Here is a 26,128-nt window from a genome sequence, read left to right on the forward strand (position 1 = left end):
GTGATTGATTTAATTTGTAATATTAATTAAGTCACCTATTACTAACAATAGTAACTAACAATTGTCTTACATATCTTATATGCAACTAACGAGCTGCTTTTTATTGGCAGAAATCCTAATGAAGTAGGGTGTGGAGCTATGCTGTGTGAGGCCTACTCTGACCACTGGGGTGGTCACCACACAGGGTTCCACTGTCCCCGCCTCTCTGACCCCCCTGACCTGTCCTTCTGTTGCTGGCTGGGAGAGGGTCTTGGGCTCAAACAGTGCTGCCCACGTTCCCAGTACCACAATAGCATGAACAGCAGTCAGACAGGGACCAGAGTGAACTCCAAAGAACCTGTTTACAGGTTAGTAACCATACTCACCTAAACCTGTAGGGCAGTATGGCTACTCTAGGAGAGCAGAACTTTCTATCCAGCATTTATGTTGTGTTTTTCCTTAGATTGAGTGAGCGTATGGTAGGCTTTTTGGTTGATACAACATACTTCACACCCTATACTTGTTGCTTTTGTGGAAATATAAGCAAAACTGACACTTCAATAATTCATTAAACAAGCTGTTAGGAATATATTAGAGACAGATGGTGCTGTTTGTGACTCATTTCAGCCTTGGAACACTTATGAGCTTTGATCATATTGATATTTCCTGTGTTGTTATTTTTGCATTGTTGTTATGGATTTTTATTTATTTAATTTTTTGTGGGAAACTGATCAAATCAAATTATTATCCTAAACTTTGGGCACTGTCTGCAAAAATGACTTTCATGGAAGCATCATCGTCATTGACCACTGGAAAGCTTGGCTCTAGTTCTTCATGAGAGCTTTCTGTTTTGATTCCAATACAGCTACAGGTCCCTGTTCCAGACTGTGGTTCTGCTCTATGGGTCCTTGGTACTGGTCCTGATGCTTGTGGACTTCCTATGGTTCTGTCGTGCGCGGGGTCTTTCAGTAACGGCAGCTCTTACGAGGCATGTCACGTGTCCCCGTTGGATCTCTAGCCTCCTCTTCCCGTACAGCAACAAGACACAGCAGCAGCTCTACTGCTACCATGGCAATGGGAGGGACTCACAAGTCCTAGGTGAGCACAAGATCCCTCAAGACTCCTCTTGTCTCTAAGGTAACAGAGGACACCGACAACAGTGAGGCAATTTGGCTGACCCATTAAAGACTGAGAGTGTCCTAGGGGAGAAATGTCCATGCCAAGTTCTACATTTGAGCATTTTAATCCCTTGATGACCATCAATTTAAAACAACAAAAAACTGGATAACATACATACACTATGGCATAACAGGGTGTGTTCATGCATATGGATCACACCAGAGTATATAGGGATAATGAGTGATCATAAGATATCTTATGGTTTTGCTTGTATATTTCCAATGTGTATAGTTTTAATAGGTACATTTATTCCCATCAGCACCAGATTTATTAGGATATACAGTGAATCAGTAAACTACTTTGTCTCTATACTGAGCAAGAGGGCTCATACCTAATGCCCTGCATTGGGTTACTTCAGGTAAATGTATGGAACATTAGATGATACTGTATGATATCTATGGTCTGTCTTTTGTCATCCTTATCATAATGAAATACAATGCTTCATACTAAATAAAAGTTAACATTGCAGCTCTAATAAAATCAATACTTGGTGAATATTTTTATTTAGGGATGAATCTACATTTTCAGAATGATTACCTGGAGTAAAACGGGGGAGGGTCATGCTTTTTCAATTTCAATGAACAGGAGGGTCATATAATTTGTAATTGATGAAATGTCAATATTTCTCAGTGTTTTAGAATAAGTTGCTTATTAGGCTATATATTGATGTGTGCCAGATGCCACCCCTCATCTCTGATTCTCTGATGGGCATGCAATATCAAGTGTGCCTATAGGCTATTTAGTGTGGTCTCAATAAAATTATCTATAGGCTACGAAGTGCATGCTCGGAGAAGCACAGACCAAAGTTATATGTCTAATAATAGCTGCTGGGATAGTGTAAATACAACTAGGCTGCAGTACACACTGCAATGTATATTCCAATCCTGAGCCCCCCTGACCTACTGAACTGCCACAATAGGCCTACACAGCACAGCCAAAAACGTTTTTTTAGCAAGAGCAGAGCAGGACAGTCAAAGGCAAGCATAGACTTGCCTACGAGAAGGATTGCGCGAAAATGAGGACTACCGGTAAACTTTGATAGCTTTCTATACTATAATTTATTTGATTAAAAACAATATGTTTGTTGCCCATGATGTAGGCTATTTATCTGAGTTATTGACCTCACAATAATCCAGATTCAAGTCATTTACATTGGGGTTCTGAACCTTGAAGCAGCAGTCGCAGCACAATCGATCGGGAATGGGCTTTCTAGGCTTTCAGTGAAAGGCTGTAAATTGAGGGGGTATGACATATGCCTACTTTTGAGTGAAGACATTTTTAAAAAGCACAGGTCTATCCCTTGTTAGTTTAAGATTTTGAAAAAAATAAAACGGATCCGATTATATGAAATGATAACAGCGCTTTGGTCCGTGATGCTTTATGCTAGAAACAAGCTGTAAAATACCCGGGAAAGACGTGACTCTGATGGATATGGGAATGTCATTGTTTCATTTCTTTGACATTAAGAGGCTGAGTTACAACCTTATATAGATGAGGAGACAAAAAAATAATTTTCTTGGGAAGTAATCTAATTCGGTCTATCAATTGATTGTACTTTCTGTACAATAGAAGATGTTTAAACGCAGACAGCTTTTAGAAAACACGTGTGACCTCTTGTTAGGTTAACCTTACATTTTTCTGTGTCGGTAGGCCTTCTCTGCCTGGGGTAGAAAGGTAGGACCTAACTGTTGAAGGTACTGTACCATGCTCAGATTTCTAATGACGTCTCAGATATAATTATTTTCAAACAGTGACCGTTTTGTTGCAAACGAGTCCCATTGATTTGACATTGGGGAAATATGATAAGATGAACACATAGCCCTACCACTCTGTCCATTCTTCGCCTGTAATTTAGGTAAATTGTTTGGTATTAAAAAAAGATTATGCCGAATATGCAAAATTACGCAGAATTGGATTAAATGTTTTTATAAAAGGCCATTTCTTTCTCGGAACTGCAAATACGATGATAGATTCCTGCAATGCTTTTACTATAAGTATGTACTTATAAGTACTATAAGTACATTTCCACCCCTACTCTTGTCCACGATGGTACGGAACCCACAACCTTCTGGCTGGCCCACAGCCCTGTGCTCTATCAAAACTCCTGCGTTGCCATGTAATGCATACAGGACAAAGAACCGTTTCTAAAACTGCATACCCAAGGCTCTGGTCTGTCCAAGAAGTGAGTGTAAACAGTAGACATATCCACTTTGTTTTCATTATTATTTTGGGTATAGGGCAGGGTTACTTTTTTGTTTCAATAGTTCAGGGAGGGTTTAGGTAAAATATATTTTAATGAATGGTGGGCCATCCATTTTAATTTAAGAGAGATCCAACTTTCTCCATGTAACCCTTATTATAAATAATGTTCACAACCTTAGTCTTTGTGTTTGTTATCACTGGAGTTGGGCTAGTTGGGAAATTGAGGATCGTGAAAACCTCCTTATATTCGAACTGTCACATACAAAAAAAAAACACTATAAAAAATATATTGAACAAAAATATAAACACAACATGTAAAGTGTTGGTCCCATGTTTCATGAGATTAAATAAAAGATCCCCAACATTTTCCATATGCACAAAAGGCTTATTTCTCTCAAATGTTGTGCTCACATTTGTTTACATCCTTGTTAGTGAGCATTTCTCCTTTGCCAAGATAATCCATCCACCTGACAGGTTTGGCATATCAAGAAACTGATTAAACTGCATAATCATTACACGGGTGCACCCTGTGCTAGGGACTATAGGGTTGGAGGGAGTGTGCAATTGGCATGCTGACTGCATGAATGTCCACCAGACCTGTTGCCAGATAATTGAATGTTCATTTCTCTACCATAAGCCACCTCCAATGTCATTTTAGAGAATTTGGCAGTATGTCCAACCGGCCTCACAACCGCTGACCACATGTAACCACGTCAGCCCAGGACCTCCACATCTGTCTACTTCACCTGCGGGATCATCTGAGACCAGCCACCCGGACTGCTGATGAAACCGAGGAGTATTTCTGTCTGTAATAAAACCCTCTTGTGGGGAAAAACACATTTTGAGTGGCTGGGCCTAGCTCCCCAGTGGGTGGGCCTTGCTCTGAACTGGGTGGACCTATGCCATCCCAGGCCCACCCATGGCTGCGCCCCTGCCCAGTCATGTGAAATCCATAGATTAGGGCCTACTGAATTTATTTCAATTGGCTGGTTTCCTTACATGAACTATAACTCAGTAAAATTGTTGAAATTGTTGCGTTTATATTTTTGTTCAGTAGTTTTCCTGCAGGATTACGTAATTTTTTATCACTTAATGGATTTTGTAAGGCACTGGGCTTTGATCTGTATTTCATTTGAAAAAGACAACTACATATTCCTATATTATAGCGCTTACATTTTTTTAATGAATAGTAATGTAATAATATTTTATGAAACGTCCCATCTTGATGTTAGGCCTTGTTCAGATGCTTTGCACTCACTTTATCAGTCCCTATGTAAAAACCATTGACAGTAGGACTACTGGTCCAATACATAACATACCTGCAATGAAAATGTAACCAAATAAAGCGCTTAAGAGATAAACGGTCAAGTGTGAAAGCGTATAGAGATTCTCTGCCTTATTTGGTCATGGAGCATGTGTAGAGGGAGGAGCCACTCCATAATCGTCATCATCGTGCACCCACAGGAAGAACTTCATAAAGTACTGTCACAAACTAGCGCCTGTAAAAGCAGAGAAATCAATTAAATAAAGAAACACATATGCAGTGAGAAGAGTCTCATTTATCGTCAGAGTTTATCGGCCAGAGAAGGAAGTCATGAGTGTAAACGGGAAGGAAAAGGTAAGAGATCGCCAGTAGCAGAGTTTTGAGTCTATTGCTCGGTGGGTTTCTTAGCTAGGTAACGTTAGCTTCCCAGTAGCTGCGTTCACGTACTGTTCGGAACTAGGAATCTTGGAAATTTCAGACTTACTAATGGTTGCAGTTATACGCGTCACCCTTCCACAAATGTGTTGGCCGGGAATGTCTGAGTTTCCTAGTTCCGATTTATTTGAATGCAGCATATCTAGAGGGCTGAAAGGGTTGTCAAAATACGTTCGTTACTCAGAAAATACGGCCGGTATGTACTTCTAAAAATAAAAAGGTCTAAATAAACATTTACAAGCAACCGAAAAATGCACATTGTCGATACCTAACGCACATATACTGGGGCAACGTTAGCTTACTGTTTAGTCTGATTCAGCAGGCTGTAATACACAATTGATTTGTAATACAGATTGAAACTACACAATATCGTGTAAATATTCCTTACAAGTCAGAATGTTGAATAAAATGACATTTCAACTTACTCTACCTGTTGGCTGTGTGGCTTGTCCTTCAGCTGCTCGACATTTGAGAGGAAATATCCACAGGAAAGTATGGTTAACCCTGACATGTCAACTTCACTACCGGTGCAATAAAATGTAGGGTAAATAATACTTTCCTATGGATATTTTGTTTCGGCCATCTGAAGGACAAACACCATGGACAACCTGTAGAGTAAGTTGAAATGTAATTTTATTCAACATTCTGGTTTGTAAGAAAAATGTACACGATGTTGCAGTCATTAGTTTATCATATGTACCAATGAATTGTGTATTACAGCCTGATGAATCTGACTGTTAGCTATTTAGGTTCATCCACAGATTGAACATTTAACCACATGCTACTACGACGATACCTATATGCATTTGGTCTTATTCTGGCAATTTTATGTTTTATCAGTATTTTTACTTACCATTATGAACAAGAGCTGGGCCATGCACCACTAGTTAGTACAGTTTCTCTACATTTGCATCTAACCATGTACAGTACCAGTCAAAAGTTTGCAACCACCTACTCATTCAAGGGTTTTTCTTTACTTTTTACGTTGTAAAATAGTAGTGAAGGCATCAAAACTATGAAATAACACATGGAATCATGTAGTAACCAAAAAATATTTTGATTAAACAAATCAAAATAGATTTTATATTTGAGATTCTTCAAAGTAGCCACCCTTAGCCTTGATGACAGCTTTGCACACTCTTGACATTCTCTCAAACAGCTTCACCTGAAATGCTTTTCCAATAGTCTTGGAGTTCTGACAAATGCTGAGCACTTGGCAGTCCAACTCATGCCAAACCATCTCAATTGGATTGAGGTCGGGGGATTGTGGAAGCCAGGTCATCTGATGCTGCACTCCATCACTCCCCTTCTTCAAAATCAAATCAAATTTGATTTGTCACATACACATGGTTAGCAGATGTTAATGCGGGTGTAGCGAAATGCTTGTGCTTCTAGTTCCCGACATTGCAGTAATAACCAACGAGTAATCTAACCTAACAATTCCACAACTACTACCTTATACACACAAGTGTAAAGGGATAAAGAATATGTACATAAAGATAAATGAATGAGTGATGGTACCAAACCGCATAGGCAAGATGGAGTAGATGGTATAGAGTACAGTATATACATATGAGATGAGTAATGTAGGGTATATAAACATAAAGTGGCATAGTTTAATGTGGCTAGTGATACATTTTTACATCAATTTCCATCAAATCCAATTATTAAAGTGGCTGGAGTTGAGTCAGTATGTTGGCAGCAGCCACTCAATGTTAGTGGTGGCTGTTTAACAGTCTGATGGCCTTGAGATAGAAGCTGTTTTTCAGTCTCTCGGTCCCTGCTTTGATGCACCTGTACTGACCTCGTCTTCTGGATGATAGCGGGGTGAACAGGCAGTGACTCGGGTTGTTGTTGTCCTTGATGATCTTTATGGCCTTCCTGTGACATCGGGTGGTGTAGGTGTCCCGGGTGGTGTAGTTTCATCATACTGCCTGATGGTTTTTGCAACTGCACTTGAAGAAACTTTCAAAGTACTTAATGTAGGATTTCTGAATTGACTGACCCTCATGTCTTAAAGTAATGATGGACTGTCATTTCTCTTTGCTTATTGGAAACATAATATCGACTTGGCATTTTACCAAATAGGGATATCGTCTGTATACCCCCCTACCTTGCCACAACACAACTGATTGGCTCAAACGCATTAAGAAGGAAATAAATAACAAAAATGAACTTTTAACAAGGCTCACTTGTTAATTGAAATGCATTCCAGATGACTACCTCATGAAGCTGGTTGAGAGAATGCCAAGCTGTGGGTACTTTGAAGAATCTCAAATATAAAATATATTTTGATTTAACACTTTTTTTTTGGTTACTACATGATTCCATGTGTGTTATTTCATATTTTTGATGTCTTCACTATTATTCTACAATGTAGAAAATGGTACAAATAAAGAAAAACCCTGGAATTAGTAGGTGTGTCCAAATGTTTGACTGGTACTGTATGTAAACGTGTGGTTGAGAGTAGCATGCTGGATGGCAGTGGGTGAAGGGAGTTACTACAGGAGTTTCAGAAATTGTTAACATGAAAGAAATAAAGGACCACCTGAAGGGAGGCACTCTTTATTGAGGCAAAGTGCCTCCAGATGACACAAGATGGGAAGAAGGTAGATAGCTTTTCAGGGCTACAACTGGTACCGTATATCCCATATGACCATGATATTGTGGAGAGAAGTTGGATGATCATGACAGTATTGTGCCCACTATCTGTACATCTTTGATCCAGAACCCTGGTGCTCTGAAGGAAGAGGGGAATACCCTGTTCAATGCAGGGGACATGCAGGGAGCTCTGTGCTTTTACACCAAGGCTCTCAAATTGAGCCACAGCCAGGCGGAGAGTGCTGTCCTGCACCGCAACCGCTCCGCCTGCTACCTCAAGCTAGAAGACTACACCAAGGCTGAGGCTGATGCCTCCAAAGGTGGGAGAGTGCAGAACAAACCTGTTGATGTTGTCATTCACCAATGAAAACATAATATATACTACATTTGACGAAGTAGTGTTTCTCTCTCTCTCTCTCTCCAGCTCTTGATGCTGACCCTGGTGATGTGAAAGCCAGGTTCCGGCGGGCACAGGCCCTGCAGAAGCTGGGTCGTCTGAACGAAGCGTTTCTGGACGCTCAGAGGTGTGCACAGATGGAGCCCACAAACAACACATTCAAGGAGATGCTCAGACTGCTGGGAGCACAGAGCCAGAAAAAGGTGACGAGCCAGCAGAGACTATGTAGTTCTGATGAAGTCTCTACAATGTACCCAGGAGGTCCAAGGCCATAATGAGGATTTATTTTCTCTCCCTTGTAGTCAGTTCAGATGTCCTCCACAGATGCTCGCGTTCAGCAGATGTTCTCTCTCCTCCTGGACCCCTCAGCACAGCCCTCGGACAGACAGAAGGTAAAACAATCACACCATACACACATAAACACTGACTACACAAAAGCGCACTCTGGCATGTTTTCAGCTTTGATGAACCTTACACCTTGTGATCTATTTCTCAATGGCAGGCTGCTCAGAACCTGGTGGTGCTGTCTCGTGAGGAGGCGGGAGCCGAGCAGATCTTCCGTAACGACGGGGTGAAGCTGATCCAAAGTCTGTTGGGCTCCAATCAGGAGGAGGTGGTCCTGTCTGCTCTCAGGACCCTGGTTGGCCTGTGTACTGGCCATCAGTCCAGAGTAAGTATTGGTCATATCTGTGTTTCTCCATATGAAACACTAGACATGATTTAAATAAAGAATCTAGCGACATTGCATTCAACCATGACCATATTCTCCAGACCATGGCCATAGTGAACGAGCTGGGCATGGAGCAGCTGTGTGGGGTGATGGGCTCTGGGGCGTCTGCTGTGTCCCTGGCTGCCTGTCACCTGCTGCAGGTGATGTTCGAGGCCCTGACAGAGGGCATGAACAGGGAGATCAGAGGGAAGGACGAGGCCATACTGCCTGGTGAGATGACATGTCTTCCGGTTACAGGTTGTGGCTTCTCGATAACACGGAGATAGAAAAGAAAGGTGACTGACTTAAATATACTTGTGTGCCGTACAGAGCCGTCTCGCGAGCTGCGCTCCATGCTGCGCCACCTGGTGGAGATGATGCCAGCGAGCAGTGTGTCCGGGCCGGGCCGAGACAGCGCCATCAACCTCCTGGTCAAACAGGTGCCCCGCAAGTCCCAGAGGAACCCAGACAACTCTCTCACACTGTGGGTCATAGACCAGGGTAAGAGACAGACTAACTCCCTCACACTGTATGGTAGAGACCAGGGTATGGTAGAAACAGAGCATGTTGTATTTTCCTCTTTGGTGGATGCAGCCATTCTGTCATGCAGATGAGGCTCACACAGTATTGTATAGTATTTTGAATCCGATGTACATGTAAATAAGTCAAGGTGTTAGATCAACCATATCTCTGGTCTCTCCTGTGCAGGGCTAAAGAAGATCCTAGAGGTAGCAGGAACGGTCCCTGAGATGTCTGAGGGACCTCCTCTCACAGACAACTCCCACATGAGCTGCTCTGTGCTCCTCAGCAAACTCTATGATGACCTGAAGAGTGATGCCGAGAGGGAGAACTTCAATAAACTCTGCGAGGAATATGTCCAGTGAGTGTTCTGTCTTGGTCCTGTCTTGATTTTCTAGTCTGTGTTGATTGTGTTTGTGCCTCCCACCAGGTTGCATAGTCATGTCTTGTAGGTTATTGAATTGTGAACATCTTTTTATTTTCATTGTCGGTACAAATCCAAACAATCTGCTTGTGTATGTGTGTGAGAACTACTCTTGATACCTTTACTGCTATTGTTCTGTGCAGGCATCACTTTGGCCGCCCCGGCCTGGAGAGTAAGCTGCGCGCCATTCAGACGGTGTCTGTGCTTCTGCAAGGACCCAGCGACGTGGGCAACAGGACCCTGGAGATGTCGGGTATGATGGATGCGGTCATCTCTCTGTGTGCCTCGGAGGTCGTGTGTCACCAGCAGGTGGCGGTGGAGGCTCTGATCCACGCTGCAGGCAAGGCCAAGAGGGCCTCGTTCATCACAGCCAATGGCGTGGCACTGCTCAAGGACCTCTACAAGAAGAGTGAGAACGACCAGATACGTGTTCGAGCGCTAGTGGTGAGGGTTCAGCCAATAGCTATAGAACAATACTATACAATTGTTATATTGTCTATGGTTCAGCTAAACTCCCAACACACTGGGCCAATTGTCCCATTGGAATAACAAAAAAACATTGAAATAAGTAGTGACAACTGAAAAAGTATGTGTGTTTTACAGGGTTTGTGTAAGCTGGGTTCAGCTGGGGGGACAGATTTCAGCATGAAGCAGTTTGCTGAGGGATCCACACTGAAACTGGCCAAACAGTGCAGGAAGTATGTGACCTGTGTTTTTTTCAAAGTGTGTAACTTAAAATGTAGCTTGTTATTATAGAACCAGTCAGATGATGTACCTCTTCCTGTCCCAGGTGGCTGTGTAACGAGTCTCTCCCCCCAACGTCTCGGCGGTGGGCCATTGAGGGCCTGGCCTACCTCACCTTCGACGCTGACGTAAAGGAGGACCTAGTTGAGGACAGGAATGCCCTGCAGGCAATGTTTCAGCTAGCTAAGGTGAGCTTACCCCCCCCCCCCCCCCCCCATATCGAAGTAAAATCAGCCAATATGATTGTTACATCGTGACTTTTTATATTTATATGTTCCTCCCAGCCTCCCTTAGAGATGTAATGATAACTAGTCATTTCATTTGATGTGATGTCTGATGGCGGTGTATTGTGTCCCTACAGTCAGAGGATAAGACTGTACTGTTTGCAGTGGGCTCTACTCTGGTGAACTGTACTAACAGCTATGATGTGGACAAGCCTGACCCTCAGATGGTGGAGCTGGCCAAGTATGCTAAACAGCACGTACCAGAGGAACACCCCAAGGTACTGCACTGTGTGTGTCAGGGCCGTGTTACCCAAGGTACTTCTAGACATCCAAACCTCACTAATCACTGGGTCTCGACTAGAGGTGTAATGGTACACGTATTAGTACCAAACCGGTCAGTACTGGGACCTCGGTTCAGTTCGCACTGTGAACCCGAATGAATACATTACAACAAATAAAAACACTAGGCCTATAGGCTATGTCTCTTGAGTAAATCTGAGCTGGAAAACATTTTAAGGATATTAAAACAGAGCCAATGTGAAAATATGAAATTTTAATTGCCGCATTTCAAACTGTCCTTTTGTGAGGTGCACCCGGGAGCTATTTCTCCGGTGGGGTCGATAAACCAGAATTGGAGGATCCTCCATCATCGTTTAAATCTCCAGTTTGTTCAAATTTTGGCTTCCCAGTAGATTACAACAACGATGGACAGAGAGTTGTGGATATAACGTGAACGGTCCTCCAACTGGTAATTACTAGTAGGAAACTCGTTTATCATCCTGAGCACCCACTTCTTCCATATGGTGACCTCTGATGTCACTAACTAAGGAAATTGCCCTATAACAGCATTTTCGGCAGTTAAATGTTACAAAATATTATTTAGAAAAAACAATCTAATGTGGTTTTTGAATTCAAATTTTGTTTAAGCATAATAGCTGTACTTTTTAGTTCATGGTTGACGTCGCATTAGAGTTCAAATCACATGAATTACTCCAACTGGTATTTACGACTTCACAACTGGTAAATTCCCACCTCCCACATGGTTACAAACGCAGCAGCAGTGTAAACTTTAGAGGCCCAACATAACAATCCTGTCACAACAGACCATGCCAGGAACATTATGAATGGCATTTTATTTTCCTCCTGTACTGAAACTGAATCGACCAGTGATACGTACCGAACCGTGGGTTTGGTGAACCGTTACACCCCAAGTCTCAACACGGAATATTCCTCTAATTAGGTTATTTTTTCAGCTCTTGTCCCAGATTTTCTTTTATTACTTAAACCTTTTAAACCAATAAGTCCCATTGAGGTCAAAGACATCCTTTATTAAGAGAGAACTGGCCAATAGAGTAACTGACCAAGATAGCGAAAAGATTGCCCCACTGACTGTCTGTTTCAGGACGCTCACTCGTTTGTGGAGAAGAGGTTGATGAAGCTGCTGGAGGCAGGTGTGGTGTCTGCTCTGGTGTGCATGGGGAAACAGGAGAGTCCCGCCCTTACTGAGACCTGCAGGGAGTGCATCGCCAGGTTTGTCTGTCTTATCTTCCCTGGCTCTAGCCTAATAATACTATTTCCTCCCCGTTTACAATGCAGTCTTTTCCCCCTGTGTGTATCTTTCTCTGCAGGGTGTTCTTGGCTCTGGTGGAGAGGCAGGAGGACAGGGGCACAGTGGTGGCACAGGGTGGAGGAAAGGTGAGACCATCCTCACGTCAGTTACAGTGCCTTGCGGAAGTATTCGGCCCCCTTGAACGTTGCGACCTTTTGCCACATTTCAGGCTTCAAACATAAAGATATAAAACTGTATTTTTTTGTGAAGAATCAACAACAAGTGGGACACAATCATGAAGTGGAACGACATTTATTGGATATTTCAAACTTTTTTAACAAATCAAAAACTGAAAAATTGGGCGTGCAAAATTATTCAGCCCCTTTACTTTCAGTGCAAGCAAACTCTCTCCAGAAGTTCAGTGAGGATCTCTGAATGATCCAATGTTGACCTAAATGACTAATGATGATAAATACAATCCACCTGTGTGTAATCAAGTCTCCGTATAAATGCACCTGCACTGTGATAGTCTCAGAGGTCCGTTAAAAGCGCAGAGAGCATCATGAAGAACAAGGAACACACCAGGCAGGTCCGAGATACTGTTGTGAAGAAGTTTAAAGCAGGATTTGGATACAAAAAAATTTCCCAAGCTTTAAACATCCCAAGGAGCACTGTGCAAGCGATAATATTGAAATGGAAGGAGTATCAGACCACTGCAAATCTACCAAGACCTGGCCGTCCCTCTAAACTTTCAGCTCATACAAGGAGAAGACTGATCAGAGATGCAGCCAAGAGGCCCATGATCACTCTGGATGAACTACAGAGATCTACAGCTGAGGTGGGAGACTCTGTCCATAGGACAACAATCAGTCGTATATTGCACAAATCTGGCCTTTATGGAAGAGTGGCAAGAAGAAAGCCATTTCTTAAAGATATCCATAAAAAGTGTTGTTTAAAGTTTGCCACAAGCCACCTGGGAGACACACCAAACATGTGGAAGAAGGTGCTCTGGTCAGATGAAACCAAAATTGAACTTTTTGGCAACAATGCAAGACGTTATGTTTGGCGTAAAAGCAACACAGCTGAACACACCATCCCCACTGTCAAACATGGTGGTGGCAGCATCATGGTTTGGGCCTGCTTTTCTTCAGCAGGGACAGGGAAGATGGTTAAAATTGATGGGAAGATGGATGGAGCCAAATACAGGACCATTCTGGAAGAAAACCTGATGGAGTCTGCAAAAGACCTGAGACTGGGACGGAGATTTGTCTTCCAACAAGACAATGATCCAAAACATAAAGCAAGATCTACAATGGAATGGTTCAAAAATAAACATATCCAGGTGTTAGAATGGCCAAGTCAAAGTCCAGACCTGAATCCAATCGAGAATCTGTGGAAAGAACTGAAAACTGCTGTTCACAAATGCTCTCCATCCAACCTCACTGAGCTCGAGCTGTTTTGCAAGGAGGAATGGGAAAACATTTCAGTCTCTCGATGTGCAAAACTGATAGAGACATACCCCAAGCGACTTACAGCTGTAATCGCAGCAAAAGGTGGCGCTACAAAGTATTAACTTAAGGGGGCTGAATAATTTTGCACGCCCAATTTTTCAGTTTTTGATTTGTTAAAAAAGTTTGAAATATCCAATAAATGTTGTTCCACTTCATGATTGTGTCCCACTTGTTGTTGATTCTTCACAAAAAAATACAGTTTTATATCTTTGTTTGAAGCCTGAAATGTGGCAAAAGGTCTCAAAGTTCAAGGGGGCCGAATACTTTTGCAAGGCACTGTATGTCTAAACACACCACCTTTCTTCCTTGATTTAATTGACCAGTAAAATGCATTTAATGATGCTGTCTTGCCAGGCCCTTCTCCCTCTGGTGTCTGAGAGTACTGATGTCGGGAAGACCAAGGCAGCACAGGCCCTTGCCAAGATCACCATCACATCCAACCCAGAGATAGCCTTCCCTGGGGAGAGAGTGAGATAACCACCCTATCCTACTCCACTGATGAGAAATAAATATGTTTGTGTGAAGATCTAGTAATAAGATATTGCTGAGCCTGTTCAGATTTTACCATTTCAATCCATGGTGGTGCTCTCATGTAAACTCCCTGATTCCTTTCTCTTGTGTGTGTGTGTATGTGTAGATCTATGAGGTGGTGCGTCCCCTGGTCAGTCTGCTCACCCTGGACTGCACCCTGCTGCAGAACTTTGAGTCTCTCATGGCCCTCACAAACCTGGCTGGTATCAGCGAGCGGCTCAGACAGAAGATCATCAAGGAGAAAGCTGTACCCAAGGTAGAGGGTTACATGTTTGAGGAGCACGAGCTGGTCCGCGCTGCAGCCACAGAGTGCATGTGTAACCTGGTCCTGAGCACTGAGGTGCAGCAGCTCTACGTAGCCACGGGGAATGACCGTCTGAAGCTGTTGGTGCTCTACAGTGGAGAGGAAGATGAGAGGCTGAGGAAAGCTGCAGCTGGAACCCTGGCCATGCTGACTGCAGAGCAGCCTGAGCTGTGTGCCCGCATCCCTGGAACGGTGATGCATCCTCCCTCGAGATATATATATATACACACACACACACAGGTTATATTGAATATACTGTACCAGACAACTTTCCTTTACTATTTCTGTCCAGAGTTTGACTTTACTTCCCTCGCTCTGATTTCAGACTAGTCACTGGCTAGAGATCCTTCAGGCCCTGTTGCTTAGTGACAGCTTGGAGCTGCGTCACCGTGGAGTGGTGGTCATGCTGAATCTAATGCAGGCGGAGAAGAGCCTGGCCGAGACGCTGATGGAGAGCGAGGCGCTGGAGATCCTCTCCGTCCTGGCTAAATCCACAGAGCAGAGCCCCATCTCCAGAGCAGCACAGCACTGCCTGGATAAAGCCATTGAGTATGGCATCATCAAGAAGCCAGAGGAAGGGGGAGAAGGAAATGAGCCCTGAGGACAGTATGGAAGTGTGTGTGATGCTACAGGAGAAAATACCTAAGATGATTGTTCCACTGCTGTTCTGTGTGATGTGTTTTGTAGAATAGGAGGCAAGCAGTTTTGGTGTTTGAGGGCTGTAGGCTGTGCTGGTTTCAGTTTGAGGGCTGATATGCTTTACAAACATTAAGGGATGTGCAACAATCTGAGAGCTGGAGTTGGTGAATGTTCATAATGAATCTTGAAGAAAGGAAAAACCCGCACTCACCTAAATATGTTTTAATCAAAAGAATTAGCAGCCTTTTCCTTCAAGTATATGCCCTTTGAAACTGCCACCCAATGACCTTTTGTCTCTACAAACATTTGAGCACACCAATCTCTTTCAATCATAACAGATCTCCCAGTCCTGGGCTAAAGAGGACACATTATACATGCTTCAACTGATGTGCCACCTTCTACTCATGGATGATTCTGTTTGATGCTAGAGGCACAATGCATAGCCAACAAGAGTAACACAACTTAAACAACCAAATATAGTACTTCATGCATTCATCACAAGTCATTCCTTTATCTTGCTGTACTTATCTATTGACTTTTGTATTCCAATACATGTATTTCCTTAATGTTTGCAACACAATATTTATGTTATGATTTACTTGCACCTTATATGGATCATTGTTTTTATTTGACTTTTCTTTTTCCACTACATTTCCAATGTCTTGGTTGTTTTTAAACAACCAGCATGACCCAGTTAGAAGGCTGGCGGACAAAAACTGTTGCTATGTAAAGTCAGTGATTATTCATGAACTAATCCATTGTATCAAATGTTTTCATCACTAAAGACTGCATCGAGACCACTGAGGCATGAGACATGTTTGCCCATTGTTTTCAAGGTAGTCTACTCTGTTCTGTTCACATATGCCGATTCACGGACCTTCTATATCCGGGTTTATTTATTTATTTTATTTAACCAGGTAGGCCAGTTGAAAACAAGTTCTCATTTACAACTGTGACCTGGCCAAGATGAAGCAAAGCAGTGCGACAAAAGAGTTACACATGGGATAAACAAATGTACAGTTAATAACATAATAGAAAGATCTATGTACAGTGTGTGTGCAACTGTAGTAAGATTAGGAAGGTGTGACAAAATAATTAAAATTTAGCGTTAAACCTGGAGTGATAGATGTGCAGATGATGATGTGCAAGTAGAGATTCTAGGGTGCAAAAATAAGTAACAACTTGGGGAATGAGGTAGTTGGGTGGGCTATTTACAGGTGCAGTGTTCGGTAAACTGCTCTGATAGCTGATGCTTAAATTTAGTGAGGGAGATGTAATATTTGCAATTCGTTCCAGTCATTGGCATGAATTGGACCAACATCACATGCGCACAGACCTCGTGATGTTATCCAAAAACATGGCAGATATTGGATGAATATAAAATATCTTTGGTTGCGAGTGATGGAATAAATTCTGCCTCAGCAATTTTATGGGGGAATATTTCAATGGATGCTTTGTGCACAAAGGTGATGACTAAATCTGACTTCTCTATGTGGCCGTCAATGAAAATTGTATTTCTGGGCCGGGCGTTAGTTAAACTGAAGTACTGAAGCAAATGTGTAGGAGCAGTCGAAATCGTGCTGCTAGACCCGAACCCTGGCCCATTTGTCTAGACCAGAGAAAGAGGCCCAACAGCGGAAAATGTGTCTCCCTCCAGCAGGTGGCGTTTTTTTCATTGTTTCGAATGGAGTTCAATGAGTGTCGAATTTCGTCAACCAAAAATGATTATTTGGTACGTGAGGTTTAGTTGATCGAATATAAATTTCGCAATGCTTAAGTTATGAGTGTACTGATATAAGTAGGACATGTGACATCCCGAAAAGGTTTAGAGTTCTCCAGATGGCTTTGCATATTCATGGTACGAGGCTAGTAGCATAGCATGTTTAACAAATGTGCTCATTTTTAACAAATGGGAAACAAGTATATAGAAAGAATATACAAAGGACATTTGAGCCATTACATGAATACAATAACAAAAAAAGCTGCAACGCTGTTTCTGGGTGGTCATTACAACAACAACAAACAAAAAACAAAAATATATATATATATATATATTTAAACTTCATATAGTGGTAGGCATGATAATATTTATGAAAAATGTGGCAACATCCAAACTTTTTCCCAACAGACATCAATAAAACCATTCCAATAAGGCATGACATAAGGTATAGTATACAACATCCTGTTGAAACAAGGCTCCTATAGCTCTATTGTTGAATGGACTAAAAGAAAAACAAAACTTGCCTATTGCTGGGTCAACAGGGTTAATTGTAGGTATGTTCTGAGGGTCAGGTTCTGAGGGTTATGTCACATTCCTGAATAATAAAGTAACACCTGAGGGAATGGCATCTGAAACAATTGCAAAATATTTAGGTTTTACAGGGTCCAGAGAGCATCAGATACACAGGCTACATATAGAGGGGCGCTGTTTCGCTTGCTCGGATGCTTTCTCTGATGAAGAAGGCAAGATGCAACCATTTCAATTATTTTACTGGGTTACAGTTTATATAAAAGGGTGTCAGTTGAAATAAATTAATTAGGCCCTAATCTATGGATTTCACATGACTGGGAATACAGATATCAAATCAAATTTGTCACATGCGCCAAATACAAAAGATGTCGACCTTACAGTGAAACGCTTACTTACAAGCCCTTAACCAACAATGCAGTTAAGAAAAATAAGTCTTAAGTAAAAAATAATTGAAGAGCAGCAGTAAAATAAGTTGCGATGCTATATACAGGGGTTACCGGTACAGAGTCAATGTGAGGGTAAAACATTGGCTAATAGGACTGATGGTAAAGGCAGATGACCCACTTGCTGTCGGATCCTTACAAGGCACCCCGACCTACGCCCCTGATATCTCGGTCTTTCTCCTGCGAATGACGGGGATGAGGGCCTTGTCAGGTGTTTTAAGTAAATCCTTTGCGTCCGACTCATTAAATATTTTTGTTTATTTCAGTACGAGTTGAGTAATCGCTGTCCTGATATCTAGAAACTATTTTTTTGTCATAAGAGACGGTGGCAGAAACATTATGTACAAAATAAGTTACAAATAACAAGAACATACAATAGCACAACTGGGAGACCACAGATAACTTGTTTTCAAGGTAGGGGTGTGGATCAGAAAACCAGTCAGTATCTAGTGTGACCATTTCCCTAATGCAGCATTACACAACATCTCCTTCGCATAGAGTTGATCAGGCTGTTGATTTTGGCCTGTGGAATGTTGTCCTACTCTTCTTCTATGGCTGTGCGAAGTTGCTGGATATTGGTGGGAACTGTAACACACTGTTGTACACATCCATGCTCAGTGGTTGACATGTCTGGTAAGCATGCAGGCCATGGAAGAACTGGGACATTTTCAGCTTCCAGGAATTGTGTACAGATCCTTGCGACATGGGGCTGTGCATTATCATGCTGACACATGATGGCGGCAGATGAATGGCATGACAATGGGCCTCAGGATCTCATCACGGTATCTCTGTGTATTTAAATTGCCATCGATAAAATGCTATTCTGTTCATTGCATGTAACTTATGCCTGCCCATACCATAAACCCACCATGGGGCACTCTGTCCACAATGTTGACATCAGCAAACCGCTCGCTCACATATCTGCCCGGGACAGTTGAAAACGGGATTCATCCATGAAGACCACACTTCTCCTAAGTGCCAGTTGCCATCAAAGGTGAGCATTTCCCCACTGATGTCGTTTGACAGCGAACTGCAGTCGGGTCAAGACCCTGGTGAGGATGATGAGCAAGCAGATGAGCTTCCCTGAGACGATTTCTGACAGTTTGCACAGAAATTCTTTGATTGTGCAAACCCACAATTATCAGCTTTCCGGGTGGTTGGTCTCAAGACAGTCCCACAGGTGAAGTAGCCGGATGTGGAGGTCCTGGGCTGCCGTGGTCACACGTGGTCTGCAGTTGTGAGGCCGGGTTGGAAGTATTGCCAAATTATCTAAAATGATGTTGAGGCAGATTACGGTAGAGAAATTAACATTAAATTATCTAGCAACAGCTCTAGTGGACATTCCTGCAGTCAGTATGCCAAATGTATGATCCCTCAACTTGTGACAAAACTGCACAAGTGGCCTTTTATTCTCTCCAGTACAAGGTGCACCTGTGTAATAATCATTCTGTTTAAATCAGCTTCTTGATATGCCACACCTGCCAGGTGGAAGAATTATCTTGACAAATGAGAAATGCTCACTTACAGGGACATAAACAAATTTGTGCCCACAATTTTAGAGAAATACACTTTTTGTGCCTATGGAACATTTATAGGGTCTTATTTCGGCTCATGAATCATGGGACAAACATTTTGCAGGTTGTGTTTATATTTTTGTTCAGTGTAGAACATTATTTATGTTGTCTACCTGGACTGCTGTATGCTGTTTAGGTGGTGACAGCACATGTGAAGATCAAGAGGTGATCAGCAACGAGGTGTTCATCCACCAGGGTCACTCATTCATGTGAGGTCAGCCAGATCAGCTGTGGGTCCCGCCACACTGCGGCAGTCACAAGTAAGAGCCCTTCACATAAGCGTCCTCAAACTGCTAATTTAGAAACATAACATATTATATTCAAATGTATTTTTCTGGTACGGGTGATCGCTACACTTGCGGCTGGGATAAGCTTAAAAAATATTAATGATTAGAAAATGTCACCTGTTCTTGGTGGCTTCGAGTAGGCCTAAGCATTGCATAAAGTCATTATGAATTCCAAAGCGCAATACATATCCAGGAATGTAAAGACATGGCCTTTCCTCATAACCACGGCTACAAGCTCTGCTTGTATCCCTGTTTCAGCTGAATATGGCCAGCTGGGACAGGGGACTGTGAGCAGCTCAGACGAGCCAAGATGAGTAGAGTTCTTCAAGAACCAGGGGCTGCGTGTGGTGGATGTAGTGTTTGGGCCATGGAACACTTTTGTTTCTGCTATCAAAGAGGACCCCTCTCCATCCTGACACATATCCTTTATAACTAAGGACTACATGGAATGGAAAAACTGTCTGTAGGAGTTGAGCACTAAGGACAGTGCATATTTTGATTGACTAGATCAGGGCTTTTACAACCCTGTTCCTGGAGCGACCGTCCTGCAGCTTTTCAGTCCAACCCTAATCTATCGCACTGGATTCTAATAATTAGCTGGTTGATAAACTGAATCACGTTAGTTACAGTATAACTAGGGTTGGAGTGAACATACAAGAGGGTAGCTCTCCAGGAACAGGGTTGGAGAGCCCTGGACTAGATATTCATGGTTAATTAAAATATTCATGGTTATTTTGATGACCAATTTACCCCTTTTACCAAAGAGCACCTTCTATCTACCAAAATGTACTATTGTGTACCTTAGTAGCACTTCCCTTCCTCCTCTTTCTACTATTCATGGTTATTTGTTCAGCCAAATTTAAAAAATGACAAAATCAGTGACTAAGACTTGATTACTTTTATTCTAGATATTTAGATTGAAAAAATACAGTTAGAGGGCTCTTATCGCATATACATTATGTAAAAATACATTATCAAACATAATAGAAAATATTAATCTACAAAGAATTTAAGGCAAAATCAAAAAATATATATTATTACAATGGAGAAAAAAAAGGTCTTCTGAGTATTAATAGGACAGAGAATCCAAGGCATCCATATCCTGGCATCTTATTTGTCGACTTCACAGAACAATCTTAAAAGAACTAGAGAACAACACAGAGCATTAGAGGGAGGCTGATAGGTGCGATGAAGAGATTATGAAGAGTATTCTAATCAGATTTGTACTGACCTGACAAAATCTGGTGACCTTGAGATGACGTGTTGGAACTCTGACAGATTCACAGTTCCATCTTTGTCTATATCAGACTCTTCAAGAATCTGCAATATTGTAAATAAGTATTTGTTTTAGCCTTGGAGACTGCAAACGGAGACCTGAAAGGTGGACTCAGTGAGAGGACCATAGATCATACTTAGCAATGCAATTTCCTGCGTTGAGACAGTATTCAAATCTACCACAGCTTCCCAGTTTATGGTCTCCCCTGAGGCAGTGCCACATTGGAAAGAACCAGGCAATAGTGGCCTTAATCTGTTAACTCACATTGCTGATGAGCTGCCTCATCTCTTCAGTGGTAAGCCTTGTGTCATCCGTCTCACCAGTCAGACAGTTCACCAGCTTCTCCAGGTCCCCACCATCCAGAGTGCCATCATCATCAAAGTCTGAACAGACAAAACAATACCAATACAACATTTTCACCAGCCCCCCAAACTGCCAGACAACAATGAATACACTACATACATATACAGGCCTAAGAAAGTCTCAATTGTATTACCAAAAATGCGGAATGCGTAGTGGGACTTGATTTCCAGTGTAGCTGAATCACTGAAGGCACTCAAGAGATCAAGGAAGTCCTCAAAGGTGAGACTTCCATCTTTCATATCAGATGTTGAGAATACGTGACAGATCCTTTTTCTGAAAGGGTTGGACTAAAGGATGGGGACAGAACATTAACATTAAGTCCAATGCTGACATTTTTCTCTGTCAAATCACTTCTGGGTAAACAATAAAAATATTTTCTTAGCAAAGAGAAATCTCTCAAGCAAGAATTTTGCTAGGACTGTCAGGGTGGTCTGAGTGGGGAGGGTAAAACTAATTTACTGCTTGGTGAGGTCACCATGGAAAGGCCAACACTCCATCCCACCAAAACAGGCTGACATTTCAGGCAGTCTTTTCAAACAGCTTACAATAAAAAGGTATTATCACTATCACAATATTATCCCAACCTCAGTATGGAAATATATATAAAACACAGTTCCTTGAGAAGGGCCAGTGCAGTCAAAAGTAAATCAAACATTTGTTACAATGTTTTTTAACTAAAAATAATTTGCTCGCTGTATTAGTAATTTAGTATAATTTTAATTGCAATCTTGTCACCTTGAGTTCTGGCAGTGAAAGGACTTTCTCCATGGGCACTCGCGGGGTGGGGATGTTTCTGTCCTCTTTGGAGAGGAGTTCACTGAATCTCTTGTGTGCCCTAAAAAAAAAACATGCATCACAACCTCCACTCTGCCTGTATGGATGTTGATTGCTCAACAAGTCTCTTTCGCAATAGATTTACAATGACAAACCTTTCCAACCTAGTTCAAACAGTTACAGTAAATTCATCTTGCCTGTCAAACTTCCTTGTAAATTAGACTTTAGTACTTTGAGTAAGTAAGGATTAAAGTTAAGTTGACAAGGAAGTTTGTCACTGGCAAGATGGAGCCTATATATTTACTATATGATCAAAAAGGATATTGACAACAATAGCATCTGCGAATTGAAATAATGGGGAAAAACGCTAGTTACTTACAGAATAATTTCTTGCTTTGTAAGAAACGTCAGCTCCTGGAGGGGAAGAGTTGGTGCATTATTTTCAAATACACCACACATTCCAAATTGATATAATTATGCCTCAACTTCTTGCTTTTATCAGTGTCGTGTCACTTGCAATGCGCTCAAGAAGTTGTCCTGCCAACAACGTCATCAAAAACTGACAATACACTTGATAATTAATTTAAGGCAATTAATTCAAGCCGAACAGCAACTCTTTATAAGAGGGCATAAACTATATAACTAACTAGCTGGCTAAAAACAACTTGGTTAGTTTTTAGATATCGCGTTAACTAGCTTGCTTAACTAGTAAGCTATTTGTTAACCTAACCACGTTACCAGAAAGTACAATGACCAACAACTTGTTGTGTAACGTTACATTGGCTAGATAGCTGTCTTATTTCACCTGATATTCTGAGAGCAGATCCTTCCTTAATTGACTTGCTGTTGTTCCCATGTTTTTGTTTTTTTCTTCTGTTTGTTATTAGCTAGCCAACTTCAGAGAAAGAACACTTTCTGCTTCGATAACTTTCCGAAGCAGCTAGCCACTTCCCTTTTCCGAATCGACGAAATATACCATAGTAACAAGATTTGCATATAGGTACGCCAACACACCGCCAGATGGCGATCACGTGCCTCAATACAAATCGCTGACGCAGGAAGAAAAGCAGAGCTAAGATGGATCCTACCCACATTGACTTACAGTTTACGTATTTTTTCCTTCAATTATTTGTATAAATCCTGAATAAATACAGGTCATTCACACTTTTCTACTATTACGTGGACAACTTTTATTTAGAAAATTCAGAAATTCTGAGATCCGGAAGTACTTTTTAGTGTTGTTGCGGAGACACTGATAAAATATGCCATGTTTTTAGTTGCTTCCTGATAGTTGTGGTAAATAACGTGGTTAAACTACTTATAGATTAGCGGTTAGATATCGATTTTTACATAAACTCAACAGAAATGTAATGTATTTTCTACGCTGCTGATTCAGATAACGGTGCGTTAGCTACATGCTATTTAACTTGAGATAAGACTCGGCGTTGTCACTCCATGCCATTCATCTCATTGTTGAAACGAGATACATCGTGCCACGTAACGTCTGGGTAGCTACCGGTGCTAATATTTATTGCAGACCAATGGAGGACGGCAAATCGCCAACACGTTTCGTCTACTGTAACCGAGATTTTGCTGACCATGTTTGCTGGTCTGGATGTGGTGACCGAACTGCCTCGATGTCTAAATTTGACACGACAATTCAAGCCGGATGGACTGACAGGATGGACAGGGGGCTGTTCCGTTATCACCTGGGCGACTTGGAGACAAGAATTTTACCTGGGCCGGCTCGGTATGTGGCCCAACTGAATATTCAAAGAGGGATAGAGCGAAGACAGCCTCAGGAAATATTAAGCATCAAACAAAACTTTGACACCAAGCAGTTCAACTTCAACAAAATCAATCCAGAGGAAGTCATTTTTGAGATGAGTAAGCAAATTGAGCCTACGTTGCAACCCAAAGGTGGGGGCCCCTGTAAAGAGAATGGACACCCATGTGATGATCTCTGTAGAATTATGGTGATGGTCAATGTTAGCCCATTGGAATTTGGTCACTGTTTATTAGTTCCAGAGCCCACCCAGTGTTCACCACAGGTCCTGACCCCCGCTGCCATCCAAATCGGAATCGAATCTGTGCTGCTGAGTTCTGACCCGGGCTTCCGGGTGGGATTCAATAGTCTTGGTGCGTTTGCATCTGTCAATCATCTCCACCTTCATGGATACTACATGAAGCAGGAGCTAAACTTAGAAACTGCTTCAACCCAACCCTTAGTGCCGGAAAAGGGATTTTACCGTCTGAGAGACTTCCCCATCGGCTTTATGTTCTACGCTGAAATGGATGACCTTGAGAAAGTTGTCTGTGCCATTAGTCAGGTCACAAACTCATTGGTGGAGAGGAACAAGGCACACAACCTGTTTTTCACTCGAGGCTGCCCACCTGGTAAGTCTGATGTGCGTGCCAGGCGTGGTGTGCGCATTGTTGTGTGGCCTAGGAGGTCCTGCTTTGGTGCCAAAGATGAATCTGCCTTCAATGTGGCTCTGTGTGAGCTGGCTGGACATTTACCATTCAAGAACAGACATGACTTTGAACACAGCACTGAAAAAGATGTGATGGCCATCATTCAGAGGTATCTGCTGCCTGACCAACAGTTTCTTCAGTTGGAACAGCAACTTACTGCACATTTACAGAAAGACATTAAAGCTTGATTTACCTGGAAGTGAACAATTGGGTTTATTATATTTCATGGGCATTAAAGTATAACTCAACAAATCTCAACTGAATAAAACATACTTGAAATCGCAGTAACTTTTTTTTCCTTTTTCAGATGTATTACCACAAACACTGGCGTAATGCAGTTTCTCTGTTTTTAGAATGTACAACTGTCCTGTATAGGATACCTGAACCTGCATGACAGGAGCGGTCCTCCGAACCCAAATAATATGCGCCTTTGTGCATACATTTATTTTGTCCCCCCACACCAAACTCGATCACGAGGTCCTCTACTCCGCCAATTAATCCACACATAAAGCGGTCAACCAAATCGTTTCTAGTCATCTCTCCTTCCAGGCTTTTTCTTCTCTTGACTTTATATTGCGATTGGCAACTTTCATAAATTAGGTGCATTACCGCCACTGACCTCGTTTGTCTTTGTCACCCACATGGGTGGGTACCTGCTTCTATAAACCAATGAGGAGATGGGAGAGGCAGGACTTGCAGCGTGATCTGCGTCACAAATAGAACTGACTTCTATTTTAGCCCTTGGCAACGCAGGTGATAATTGAATAATATAGATTTATTATACTTATTAAGTGAGAAACCAGGGGAGGACCATCCTCAGTGAGTTTCATAAAAATTGTGAAACATTAAAAGTTATCCTTTTTAGATACAACTACTAAATAGGGGGAGGACCATCCTCAGTGAGTTTCATAAAAATTGTGAAACATTAAAAGTTATCCTTTTTAGATACAACTACTAAATATAGTCACAGGTCACCAAATTGATGAAAACATTGTTTTTCAAGGAAGATCTACAGTAGCCTCAGCAGCACTGTAGGGCAGCAACATGGTGTAGCTGGAGGACAGCTAGCTTCTATCCTCCTGGGTACATTGACTTCAATACAAAACCTAGGAGGCTCATGGTTCTCACCCACTTCCATAGATTACACAGTAATTGTGACAATTTCCAGAGGACATCCTCTAACCTATCAGAGCTCTTGCAGCATGAACTGACATGTTGTCCACCCAATCAATGGATCAGAGAATGAATCTAGCACTGAAAGCATAAGGTACAGCTAGCTAGCGCTGTAGTGCATAAATGTGGTGAGTAGTTGACTCAAAGAGAAAGACAATAGTTGAACAGTTTTGAACAAATTCATTTCTTTCAAAATTGAGAAGCGAGAGAGCTAGCTATTTTAGGTTGTATATATTTTTTACTTAGCTAGTGAATGCAGCTAGAAAGTTTAGCCTACTCAAACACCCAGCTCAAACAGAGA

At 42.0% G+C, this 26,128-nt stretch overlaps 3 protein-coding genes across 3 annotated transcripts; 2 read left to right on the top strand and 1 right to left on the bottom strand.

Moving 5' to 3' along the window:
- The first annotated feature begins 4,797 nt into the window (after nucleotides 1-4,797).
- LOC139406683 (protein unc-45 homolog A-like) lies at nucleotides 4,798-16,013 on the top strand. The gene is made up of 17 exons (XM_071149564.1): nucleotides 4,798-4,978; nucleotides 7,788-7,980; nucleotides 8,085-8,260; nucleotides 8,360-8,449; nucleotides 8,560-8,727; nucleotides 8,829-8,997; nucleotides 9,097-9,267; nucleotides 9,475-9,646; nucleotides 9,853-10,153; nucleotides 10,313-10,407; nucleotides 10,500-10,641; nucleotides 10,815-10,955; nucleotides 12,080-12,207; nucleotides 12,306-12,372; nucleotides 14,092-14,205; nucleotides 14,375-14,764; nucleotides 14,898-16,013. Exons 1-17 carry the CDS (start codon nucleotides 4,955-4,957, stop codon nucleotides 15,171-15,173), a joined length of 2,817 nt encoding a protein of 938 aa, XP_071005665.1. The 5' UTR covers nucleotides 4,798-4,954; the 3' UTR covers nucleotides 15,174-16,013.
- Nucleotides 16,014-20,649: 4,636 nt separating this feature from the next.
- On the bottom strand, nucleotides 20,650-23,559 carry LOC139406690 (calcium and integrin-binding protein 1-like). The gene is made up of 7 exons (XM_071149594.1): nucleotides 22,985-23,559; nucleotides 22,559-22,593; nucleotides 22,141-22,240; nucleotides 21,539-21,692; nucleotides 21,307-21,425; nucleotides 20,998-21,086; nucleotides 20,650-20,911 (listed from the first exon to the last, which is right to left on the bottom strand). Exons 1-7 carry the CDS (start codon nucleotides 23,033-23,035, stop codon nucleotides 20,890-20,892), a joined length of 570 nt encoding a protein of 189 aa, XP_071005695.1. The 5' UTR covers nucleotides 23,036-23,559; the 3' UTR covers nucleotides 20,650-20,889.
- Nucleotides 23,560-23,720: 161 nt separating this feature from the next.
- On the top strand, nucleotides 23,721-24,938 carry LOC139406686 (GDP-D-glucose phosphorylase 1). Its single transcript, XM_071149579.1, has one exon. The coding sequence runs from the start codon at nucleotides 23,721-23,723 to the stop codon at nucleotides 24,840-24,842; it is 1,122 nt and encodes a 373-aa protein (XP_071005680.1). The 3' UTR covers nucleotides 24,843-24,938.
- Nucleotides 24,939-26,128: the final 1,190 nt, after the last annotated feature.

This window comes from Oncorhynchus clarkii, chromosome 1 (assembly GCF_045791955.1).
Source record: "Oncorhynchus clarkii lewisi isolate Uvic-CL-2024 chromosome 1, UVic_Ocla_1.0, whole genome shotgun sequence".
NCBI lineage: Eukaryota > Metazoa > Chordata > Actinopteri > Salmoniformes > Salmonidae > Oncorhynchus > Oncorhynchus clarkii.